Consider the following 12236-nt stretch of genomic DNA (forward strand, 5'->3'; position numbering starts at 1 on the left):
ACAGTCATTTATCGCCCATGTGTATTTCGACTATGATGTGATTGACAGTGGACGTCTCGGATGGTGACTTTTTACTGACCAAACTGCAGAACACATGACGTCATGGTTGAGTGGAAACGATGACACGCAAACACGCTGAGGGGAAAAGGAGGTCCAATGAGAAAGAGATAAAATCCACCGCTTCAGGCAGAACACTGGGCAGCATCTTGTCTTCACCTCAATGTAACCATGCAAACCCTTGATGAAGTCGACCTCTGTTTCCCACAACTCCTCAACACCTCCTGCAGGAGGACACCATTGCCTCCAGCTGTGTCCACGATCGCGTACATTATGCTGACGTTCATAGGCCTGCTCACTGTGATTCTCAACCTGCTCGTCATTGTCTCCATCTCCCATTTCAGGTTGTTAAATATTTGCTGTCTGTTCATTTCAGGTGTACATGATAAAAAAATAATATGTATGTTCTTTTCTTGCTTCTGCAGGAAGCTCCACACACCCACCAATATCCTCCTCCTTTCTCTAGGTACTTCAGATTTCCTTGTGGGCTTCCTTATTTTGTTTCAAACCTCAGCGATAGACGGCTGCTGGTTCCTTGGTGACTTCATGTGTATTCTGTATTATGTGCTGCAATACATCATCACCGCTTCCTCGATAGGAACCATGGTCCTGATATCAGTCGATCGCTATGTGGCTATTTGTGACCCAATGCATTACCGAACCAAAGTCTCTGAAAAAAGAGTTAAGATGTGTGTTTGTGCTTGTTGGGGCGGTGGGACCCTCTGTCACTGTGTGCTGCTGAGGCACAACCTGAAACACCCAGGCAGCCGGAATTCCTGCATCGGAGAGTGTGTTATTCTAATCAATAACATCTCTTCAGTCATAGACATGACTGTGTCCTTCATTGGTCCTGTCATTGTCGTTGTTGTCCTGTATCTCAGAGTCTTTGTGGCGGTCATCGCTCAGGTCCGTGCCATGCGAGCGCGCACGGCAGCCGGTCCTCAACAGAGCTCGGTCAAAGTCAAGAAATCAGAAATGAAAGCAGCACGGACTCTCGGAGTTGTTATTGTTGCATTTTTATTATGCGTTTGCCCGTTTTTTAGCGGTACGGTGACAGGCGTGGACATCCTGCTCAATGCATCAAGTGATGCTTTTATTATACTTCTGTTCTACTTTAACTCCTGTTTAAACCCATTGATATATGCCTTTTTCTATCCCTGGTTTAGAAAATCAATCAAACTCATTTTTACACTTCAAATATTGAAGCCTGGCTCCTCTGACTTCAAATTAATGTAAAGAGAACAGAGATGATGAGTAGTTTTTTAATAATGTAGGGATCCTACAGAGCAATAAAGAAACCCAGTGAATAGAGTAAAGTCTAGACTTAAATTTACCATAAACTTTACTTGTATGAAATTTACTGAATATCACTGTCTGCTTAGGTGGACTTTAGAATCTCTTGTATGCTTTTGAAATGTGCACACAGTGCTGCATGCAACATCCCATCCATGTGCAAGCACCACACATGGGAACATTTAAAACCTGATGTCCTGTATTGCCTATAATGCATACTATGTCGCATATTGTGTCCAGAATATGTTATGAATATTGCACAAGTCAATTCTCAACATTTCTGCCCCTAAATGTCAACCCTGTCATATTTATACTTTTATCACTGCACTTTTTTTAACATTTATAAACATATGCATAATGACTTTTTTTTTCGACCAGGCTGTGATTTAATTACTTGTTTTTTCTTCTGCTTATGATGATGTTATGTTGATATCTGTAATAATAAGTGTGGATAAACCTGAATGAGTCTCTGCATCAGAGATCTGTGTGTGTGTGTGTGTGTGTGTGTGTGTGTGTGTGTGTGTGTGTGTGTGTGTGTGTGTGTGTGTGTGTGTGTGTGTGTGTGTGTGTGTGTGTGTGTGTGTGTGTGTGTGTGTGTGTGTGTGTGTGTGTACTTGTCAACCAGTAGAACAGGGGACTTTGGTTTTGTTACACACCCACAAACCGGGTACTCACGCTGAACAGGGGACATTTTTCAGGTCCCCTCTTTGTGATGCTATAAATCAAGCTAAAATCATGTCCAAGATGCTCCGGTGATTTTTTTTATAATATTAAGCAAAGTGGGGACTTGCAAGTGTGTAAGTGTTGAAACCCATACTCAGCGTGTCCGTGTGTCTGGTATTCCTCATGTTGTGGGGACCTCAATCTCTTTACACGGTCACACTATGGGGACTTGTCTTCCATAAGGGGACAAATATCAAGACCTCATAATGTAAATTACTACACTATAAGGTGAAGACATGTTTTAAAATTAGGCTGAGGTTACACTCATGTGCACAGAGAAGTCTAAAACACTTCTCATTCACCATAACGAGCAGTGCCAGGCATTTTGCAGCTGCTCTGTGAGCCCATGTTGAGAAATGTTCAACTATCCAAGTGACATTGTCGGTGTCAGCCAATCAAATCATGCCTAAGCTGAAATATAACACAGTTTAAATGGAGTTTTCAGACGAGACACTTTTCCCTACTGCCACCCAAAGGAAAAGCCAGATACTACAGACCCTGTAGTATACCAGGGTCCGCTCCATGGGACATGCATTTCCCGGCACACCGCATTTGCACAGAAGTATACCAGGGCCTTGTGTGGCAAACTAACCACTCTAGACCCAGATAGTGTCCCTAATATGCCGGCAGCTGCCTGGAAACTTCCATTTGAAGACCAACACTGCGTCCATCCAACTTCTAACACTTTATCCTCCAGACAAGGGTCACAGGGGGAGCTGTGCCAATCTCAGCTGACATAGGGTGAAAGGCGGGAATTGACAACCCTAATTATAAGTCTTACTAGATCATGTAAAGTGCCTTGAGATAATGTACATTGTGATTCAGTTCTATACCAATCCAACACCCATGGCTTCTTCTGTGTGTTTTATTGCACTTTCCCATGTTGAATCAGATTGGCCCCTGGACCCTACGGTCATTTATTGCCCATGTGTACTTGCGTTGACTGTGATGTGATTGACAGTGAACGTCACAGACAATGGCATTTTACTGGCCAAACTGAACAACACATGACGTCATGGTCGAGTGGAGAAGATGACACGCAAACACGCTGAGGGGAAAAAGGAGGTCCAATGAGAAAGAGATAAAATCCACCTCTTCAGGCAGAGCACTGGGCAGCATCTTGTCTTCGCCTCCCTGTATGATGCAAACCCTCGATGAAGTGGACCTCTGTTTCCCGCAACTCCTCAACACCTCCTGCAGAAAGACGCCATTGCCTCCAGCTGTGTCCACGATCGCGTACATCATGCTGACGTTCATCGGCCTGCTCACTTTGATTCTAAACCTGCTCGTCATTGTCTCCATCTCCCACTTCAGGTTGATAAATATTTGCTGTCTCGTCATTTCAGGACTGTTAACAATTATAAGACAAATAATGATATGTATGTTGCTCTTTTGCTTCTGCAGGAAGCTCCACACACCATCCAATATCATCCTCCTTTCTCTGGGTGTCTCAGATTTCCTCATAGGCTTCCTTATTTTGTTTCAAACCTCGGCGACGGACGGCTGCTGGTTCCTCGGTGACTTCATGTGTCTTCTGTATTATGTGCTGGAATACATTGTCACTGCTGCCTCGATAGGAAACATGGTCCTCATATCAGTCGATCGCTATGTAGCTATTTGTGACCCAATGCATTATCGAACCAAAGTCTCTGAAAAAAGAGTTAAGATGTGTGTTTGTGCTTGTTGGGGGGGTGCGATCCTTTGTCACTGTGTGCTGCTGAGACACAACCTGAAACACCCAGGCAGCTTGAATTCCTGCATCGGAGAGTGTGTCATTCTAATCAATAACATATCTACAGTCATAGACATGACTGTGTCCTTTATTGGTCCTGTCGTTGTCGTCGTCGTCCTGTATCTCAGAGTCTTTGTGGTGGTCATCGCTCAGGTCCGTGCCATGCGAGCGCGCACGGCAGCCGGTCCTCAACAGAGCTCGGTCAAAGTCAAGAAATCAGAAATGAAAGCGGCGAGGACTCTCGGGGTTGTTATCGCTGTGTTTTTATTATGCGTCTGTCCGTTTTATTGCGCTGTGGTGACTGGAGCGGACACCCTGCTCAGTGTGTCAAGTGATGCATTTGTGATACTTCTGTTCTACTTCAACTCCAGCTTGAACCCACTGATATATGCCTTTTTCTATCCCTGGTTTAGAAAATCCATCAAACTCATTTTTACGCTTCAAATATTGAAGCCTGGCTCCTCTGACTTCAAATTAATGTAAAGAGAACAGAGCTGATGAGTAGCTTTTAATAATGTTGAGATCCTACAGAGCAAAAGAGAAGCCAAGTAAACTGAGTAAAGTCAAGAGATAAATTAAACATAAATTGGTTTGCTTGAAATGTACATATTGCTATCTGATTAGGTGGAGTTTAAAATATCTTTTATGCTTTGACCCTGAGTTTTGAAGTGTGCACATTGTGCTGCATGCAAACGCCCAGCCATGTGCAAGCACAACACACATGGGCAAACTGAAAACCTGATGTCCTGTATCGCCTATAATGCATAATATATCACATATTGTGTCCAGAATATGTTATAAATGTTGCACAAGTAATTTCCCAAATGTTTTCTGACCCTAAATGTCAATTTCTCTGTCTCAGTTGTACTTTTATGACTGCACTATTGCTTTTTTAAGGTTATTTACATGTTTCTCCAAGATATGACTCCAAGATATAAACTCATGTGCATTTTTGAGGATTTGTTGATGAATTTTGCAAAGCTGCTGTTTAAGCAAATTAATATTAGGAACTTTTTGTTGGTTTTCTGCTGAAATGTTGAAATTTAAAGTTGCTGTCAGTGAAATATGTTTATTATGATGTGTGCCAAATCTATATTTTGGCCTCTATCACTGAGCTACAGCAGTCATTCTCAAACAATTAGCACAGAGACTCGCATTCATCCATGAATTTATGACCCAAACTGTTTTAACTCATGTTTATTTCATAAATACCTTCATGCAAGGCCCTTAATTCATATCCTGTTTTATTTAGGTCAAGAGATGACATTCAGTGTTGGTGTTTGTCAGGAAATATGCTTGAAATGTCTAGTTTTCACTTGATTGTATTTATTTTGCATTGTACAATACATAAAAATGATATGAATATCTTGAATTCAATTCACAGCAGTCACAAAAAGTCAAAGTGGTGATGATGATGTTATGAATGTTATGATAAAATTGTTAATATTAAGTGTGGATAATCCTGAATGATGTGTGTGTGTGTACCTGGTATTCCTTATGTTGTGTGGACCTAAATCTGTTTACACGGTCACATTATGGGGACTTGTCTTCCTTATGTGGACAAATATCAAGTCCTCATAACTTAAATCACTAGGATTCACACACACTCACACTCACATGTGCACAGAGAAGTCTAAAACACTTCTCGTTCACCATAACAGGCGGCACCAGGCATTTGGACGAGCTACTCTGTGAGCCCATGTTGAGAAATGTTCAACTATCCAAGCGACAGTTTTCGCGCCAGCCAATTAAATCATGCCTAAGCTCAAATACGACACAGTTAAAATTGAGTTTCAGACGAGGCCCTTCTCCCTACCACCATCCAATGGTGAAGCCAGATACAACAGACCCTGTAGTATACCAGGGTCCGCTCAATGGGACATGCACTATGGGGCACATCATATCTGCACAAAAGTATACCAGGGCCTGAAGTGGAAACCTCACCACTCTAGACACAGGTAGTGTCCCTAATATGCTGGCAGTTGTTGTGTTGTGATTCAGTTCTATTCCAATCAAACACACCTGGCTTCTTCTGTGCGTTTTCCTGCACTTTCCCATGTTGCATCCGGTTGTGCCCTGGACCCTATGGTCATTTATTGCCCTTGTGTACTTTGGTTGACTATGAAGTGATTGACAGTGAACGTCACAGATGGGGAAATTTTACTGGCCAAAGTGAACAACACATAACTTCATGGTTGAGTGGAGACGATGACACGCTGAGGGGAAAAAAGGAGGTCCAATGAAAAAGAGATAAAATCCACTGCTTCAGGCAGAACACTGGGAAGCGTCTGGTTTTCGCCTCCCTGTGATGATGCAAACCCTCGATGAAGTGGACCTCTGTTTCCCGCAACTCCTCAACGCCTCCTGCAGGAAGACCACATTGCCTCCAGCTGTGTCCATGCTCAGTTACATCATGCTAACGTTCATTGGTCTGCTCACTGTGATTCTCAACCTGCTCGTCATTGTCTCCATCTCCCACTTCAGGTTGTTATTTGCTGTCTCTTCATTTCAGGACTGTTAAGAATTATACAACAAAAGATAATTTGTATGTTACTCTCTTGCTTCTTCAGGAATCTCCACACACCCACCAATATCCTCCTCCTTTCTCTGGGTATCTCAGATTTTCTCGTGGGCTTCCTTATTTTCTTTCAAACCTCAGCGATAGATGGCTGCTGGTTCCTCGGTGACTTCATGTGTCTTCTGTATTATGTGCTGGAATACATCATCACCTCTGCCTCGATAGGAACCATGGTTCTCATATCAGTCGATCGCTATGTGGCTATTTGTGACCCAATGCATTATCGAACCAAAGTCTCTGAAAAAAGAGTTAAGATGTGTGTTTGCGCTTGTTGGGGAGGTGCGACCCTCTGTCACTGTGTGCTGCTGAGGCACAACATGAAAAACCCAGGCAGCCTGAATTCCTGCATCGGAGAGTGTGTTATTCTGATTACTAACATCTCTTCAATCGTAGATGTGACTGTGTCCTTTATTGGTCCCATCATTGTCGTCGTCGTCCTGTATCTCAGAATCTTTCTGGCAGTCATTACTCAGGTCCGTGCCATGCGAGCACGCACGGCAGCCGGTCCTGAACAAGGCTCGGTCAAGGTAAAGAATTCAGAAATGAAAGCGGCGCGGACTCTCGGCGTTGTTATCGTTGTGTTTTTATTATGCTTCTGTCCGTATTTTAGCGGTACCGTGACAGGGGCGGACATCCTGCTTAGTGTGTCAAGTGATGCATCATTTGTATTTCTGTTCTACTTTAACTCCAGTTTGAACCCACTGATATATGCCTTTTTCTATCCCTGGTTTAGAAAATCTATCAAACTCATTTTTACACTTCAAATACTGAAGCCTGGCTCCTCTGACTTTAACTTAATGTAAAGAGAACAGAGCTGATGTATTTTTTAATAATGTATGGATCCTACAGAGCAATAAAGAAACCCAGTGAACAGAGTGAAGTCTAGACATAAACTAACCATAAACTTTACTTATGAAATGTGTATATCGCTGTCTGCTTAGGTGGACTTTAGAATCTCTTCTATGCTTTTGAAGTGTGCACATAGTGCTGTATGCAACAGCCGGCAAGCACCACACACGTGGGAAAATTGAAAACCTGATGTCCTTTATGGCGTATAATGCATAATATGTCAAATATTGTCAAAAATATGTTATAAATATTGCACAATTCCCACGTTTTCTGCCCCTTAATGTCAATTTCTCTGTCTCACTGCACTTTAGCTTTTTTAACATTAGGTACATGCACCATGATTCTCTGTGATCGAGCTGTAATTTCACACGTTACAGTTGTTTTTGTTCTGCTTTTGTTTTCTACAAGATATGACTCAGCGAAATGTGTGAGGGTCATTGATAATCTCATGTGCATTTTTGAGGACTTGTTGATGAATTTTGAAAATCTGGTGTTTATGCAAATTAATATTAGGACCTTTTTGTTGGTTCTCTGCTGAAATTTAAAGTTGCTGCCAGTGATATCCGTTTCTTATGATGTATGCAAAATCTAAGTTTTGGCTTCTATCACTGAGCTACAGCAGTTGTTCTCAAACAATAAGCACCAAGACTCACATTCATCCATGAATTTATGATCCAAACTGTATAAACTCATGTTTATTTCACAAATACCTTCATTCAAGGCCTTTAATTCATATCCTGTTTTATTTAGGTCGAGAGGTGACATTCAATGTGGGTATTTTTCAGGAAATGTGCTTGAAATGTCTAGTTTTCACTTGATTGTATTTATTTTGCACAGTACAATACATAAAAATGATGATATGAATATCTTGAATTAAATTCAGAGAAGGCACAATGAGTCATAGTGGTTTTGATGTTATGAATGTTATGATAATATTAAGTGTGGATAATCCTGAATTAGTCTCTTTGTAAGAAAGATGTGTGTGTAAAACACTTCTCATTCACCATAACGGGAGCTGCCAGGCATTTTGACGAGCTGCTCTGTGAGCCCATGTTGAAAATGTTCAACTAGCCAAGTGACAGTTTCAGTGACAGCCAATCAAATCATGCCTAAACTCAAATACTACACAGTTGAAATGAAGTTTTCAGACGAGGCCTTTCAACCTACCTCCACCCGATGGTGAAGCCAGATACTACAGGACCCTGAAGCGAAAGTATAACGGGGTCAGCGCAATGCGACACGCACTCTGGCGCACACAGCATTTGCACAGAAGTATACAAGGGCCTTAAGTCGCACACTCACCACTCTAGACACAGATAGTGTCCTTAATATGGCGGCAGCTGCCTGTAGACTTCCATTTGAACACCTACCCTGCATGGCTGACTGTACTTTGATTCTCTCTTAATGTAGTCATTAGAAATAAAAGCAAACTTTTAATTGTGATTGATCTAGATTAATGAATTTTGAAATGTGAGATCAATCCATCTTGTACCGCTTTATCTTCATAGGGCGATAAGCGGGGATTGACAGCCGTAATTATACGCCTTACTACAGCATCTTCCATGCATTTTACGTGCACTTTCACATGTATCAGATTGGCCCGTGGATCCTATGGTCATTTATTGCCCATGTGTACTTTGATTATGATGTGATTGACAGTGAACGTGACAGATGGTGACATTTTACTGGCCAAACTGAAGAACACATGATGTCATGGTAGAGTGGAGACGTTGACACGTAAACACGCTGCAGGAAAAAGGAGGTCTAATGAGAAAGCGATAAAATCCACTGCTTCAGGCAGAACACTGGGCAGCATTTTGTCTTCGCCTCCCTGGAACGATGCAAACCCTGGATGAAGTGGACCTCTGTTTCCCACAACTTCTCAACGCATCCTGCAGGAGGACACCATTGCCTCCAGCTTTGTCCACAATCGCCTATATCATGCTGACGTTCATCGGCCTGCTCACTGTGATACTCAACCTGCTCGTCATTGTCTCCATCTCACACTTCAGGTTGTTAAATATTTGCTGTCTCTTCATTTCAGGACTGTTTAGGATTATAAGACAAAAAATAATAATATGTGTGTTCCTTTCTTGCTTTTGCAGGCAGCTCTACACCCCCACCAATATCCTCCTCCTTTCTCTGGGTATCTCAGATTTCCTCGTGGGCTTCATCATTTTCTTTCAAACCTCAGCAATTGACGGCTGCTGGTTCCTCGGTGACTTGATGTGTATTCTGTATTACATTCTGCAATACATCATCACCGCTTCCTCGATAGGAACCATGGTCCTCATATCAGTCGATCGCTATGTGGCTATTTGTGACCCTATGCATTATCGAACCAAAGTCTCTGAAAGAAGAGTTAAGATGTGTGTTTGTGCTTGTTGGGGTGGTTCGGCCCTCTGTCACTGTGTGCTGCTGAGGTACAATCTGAAACACCCAGGCAGCCTAAATTCTTGCATTGGAGAGTGTGTCCTTCTAATCAGTAACATCTCTTTAGTCATAGACATGAATGTGTCCTTCATTGGTCCTGTCGTTGTCGTTGTTGTCCTGTATTTCAGAGTCTTTGTGGTGGTCATTGCTCAGGTCCGTTCAATGCGAGCGCGCACGGCAGCCGGTCCTGAACAGAGCTCGGTCAAAGTCAAGAAATCAGAAATGAAAGCGGCACGGACTCTCGGAGTTGTCGTTGTTGCGTTTTTATTATGCGTCTGCCCGTTTTATTGTGGTACGGTGACAGGCGCGGACACAATGCTCAGTGTGTCAAGTGATGCATCAATTATACTTCTGTTCTACTTCAACTCCTTTTTAAACCCATTGATATATGCCTTTTTCTATCCCTGGTTTAGAAAATCTATCAAACTCATTTTTACACTTCAAATACTGAAGCCTGGCTCCTCTGACTTCAAATTAATGTAAAGAGAACAGAGATGATGGGTAGTTTTTAATAATGTAGGGATCCTACAGATTAATAGAGAAACCCAGTGAACAGAGTAAAGTCTAGACATAAACTAACCAAAAACTTTACTCATGAAATTTACATATCGCTGTCAGCTTAGGTGGACTTTAAAATCTATTCTATGCTTTGAGCCTGAGTTTGGAAGTGTGCACATTGTGCTGCATGCAGAATCCCAGCCATGTGCAAGCACAACACACATGGAAAGACTGAAAACCTGATGTCCTTTAATGCATAATATGTCACATATTGTGTCCAGAATGTTATGAATATTGCACAAGTCAGTTCTCAAGATTTCTGCCATTAAATGTAAATTTCGCTTTCTCATTCATCATTTTGTTACTGTGTTTTATTTTTTTAATGTGATGTACATGTTTCTCCAAGATATGACGATATATATGATGTTTGAGGATCATTGATAATCTCATGTGCATTTTTAAGGATTTATTGTTTTATTTTACAAAGCTGGTGTTTATGCAAATGAATATTAAGATCTTTTTGTTGGTTCTCTGCGGTAATGTTGAACTTTAAAGTTGCTGTCAGTGAAATATGTATCTTATGATGTATGCAAAATCTATGTTTTGGCTTCTATCACTGAGCTACAGCAGTTGTTCTCAAACAATAAGCACAGAGATTCACATTCATACATGAATTTATGGTCCAAACTGTTTAAACTCTAATTTATTCCACAAATACCTTCATTCAAGGCCCTTAATTCATAAACTGTTTAATTTAGGTCGAGAGGTTTCATACAATGTTGGTAAATTTTTACAAGAAATGTGCTGAAAATGTCTAATTTTCACTTGATTTTATTTATTTTGCATTGTACAATACATAAAAATGATGATATGAATATCTTGAATTACATTAAGAGCAGAGACAAAAGTCAAAGTGGTGATGATGATGTTATGAATGTTATGATGATATCTCCAATATTAAGTGTGGATAATCCTGAATGAGTCTCTGCTTCAGAGAGCTGTGTGTGTGTGTGTGTGTGTGTGTGTGTGTGTGTGTGTGTGTGTGTGTGTGTGTGTGTGTGTGTGTGTGTGTGTGTGTGTGTGTGTGTGTGTGTGTGTGTGTGTGTGTGTGTGTGTGTGTATATATATATATGGACCTGGCATTCCTGATGTTGTTGGGACATAAATCTGTTTACACGGTCACATTATGGGGACTTCCTTTCCTTACTTGGACAAATATCAAGTCCTCATAACATAAATTAATACATTTTAAGGTGAAGACATGTTTTAAAGTTAGGCTGAGGTTAGGATTCACAAACACTCAGACTCACATGTGCACAGAGAAGTCTAAAACAATTCTCATTCACCATAACGGGCGGCGCCAGACATTTTGACGAGCTGCTCTGTGAGCCCATGTTGAATAATGTTCAACTAGCCAAGAGATAGTTTTAGTGCCAGCTAATCAAATCATGCCTAAGCTGAAATACTACACAGTTCAAATGGAGTTTTCAGACGAGGCCTTTCTCCCTACCGCCACTCAAGGGTGAAGCCAGATACTGCAGGACCCTGACATGGAAGTATACCAGGGTCCACGCAATGCAACACGCACTTCGGCACACACGGCATTTGTGCACAAGTATACGAGGGCCTTAAGTGGCACACTCACCACTCTAGACAAAGATAGTGTCCCTAATATGCCGGCAGCTGCCTGGAGACTTCCATTTGAACATCAACACTGCATGGCTGAATGTGATTTCATTCTTTCTTAATTTAGTCATTAGAAGAAAAGGGAACTTGTAATTGAAATTAATTTTGATGAATGAATTTTAAAATGTGAGATTCATCCAACTTCTACAGCTTTATCCTACAGACGAGGGTCATGGGGGTAGCTGTGTCAATCTTAACTGACATAGGGCTATAGGCGGGGATTGATAGCCCAAATTATAAACCTTACTACAGCATGTAAAGTGCTTTGAGATAATGTACGTTGTGATTCAGTGCTATACCGATCAAACACGCCTTGCTTCTTCTGTGCGTTTTTAATGCACTTTCACATGTTGCATTAGATCTTCCCATGGAGACCCTACGGTCATG

The 12236-nt window shown here is 41.6% G+C and overlaps 4 protein-coding genes across 4 annotated transcripts; all 4 read left to right on the plus strand.

The window, feature by feature from the left end:
• Nucleotides 1-228: 228 nt before the first annotated feature.
• On the plus strand, nt 229-1293 carry LOC310938415 (trace amine-associated receptor 13c-like; the record flags this gene model as incomplete). Its single annotated transcript, XM_083902908.1, has 2 exons — nt 229-401; nt 483-1293. The coding sequence occupies 2 exons, from the start codon at nt 229-231 to the stop codon at nt 1291-1293; spliced, it is 984 nt and encodes a 327-aa protein (XP_083759034.1).
• Nucleotides 1294-3214: 1921 nt separating this feature from the next.
• On the plus strand, nt 3215-4288 carry LOC310938416 (trace amine-associated receptor 13c-like; the record flags this gene model as incomplete). The annotated part of the gene is made up of 3 exons (XM_083902909.1): nt 3215-3387; nt 3478-3590; nt 3873-4288. 3 exons carry the CDS (start codon nt 3215-3217, stop codon nt 4286-4288), a joined length of 702 nt encoding a protein of 233 aa, XP_083759035.1.
• Nucleotides 4289-6116: 1828 nt separating this feature from the next.
• Nucleotides 6117-7186, plus strand: LOC310938417 (trace amine-associated receptor 13c-like; the record flags this gene model as incomplete). Its single annotated transcript, XM_083902910.1, has 2 exons — nt 6117-6289; nt 6376-7186. 2 exons carry the CDS (start codon nt 6117-6119, stop codon nt 7184-7186), a joined length of 984 nt encoding a protein of 327 aa, XP_083759036.1.
• Nucleotides 7187-9071: 1885 nt separating this feature from the next.
• LOC310938418 (trace amine-associated receptor 13c-like) lies at nt 9072-10148 on the plus strand (the record flags this gene model as incomplete). The annotated part of the gene is made up of 3 exons (XM_083902911.1): nt 9072-9244; nt 9338-9469; nt 9794-10148. The coding sequence occupies 3 exons, from the start codon at nt 9072-9074 to the stop codon at nt 10146-10148; spliced, it is 660 nt and encodes a 219-aa protein (XP_083759037.1).
• Nucleotides 10149-12236: the final 2088 nt, after the last annotated feature.

The sequence above is a fragment of the Microchirus variegatus genome, assembly GCF_963457635.1.
Source record: "Microchirus variegatus genome assembly, chromosome: 16".
NCBI lineage: Eukaryota > Metazoa > Chordata > Actinopteri > Pleuronectiformes > Soleidae > Microchirus > Microchirus variegatus.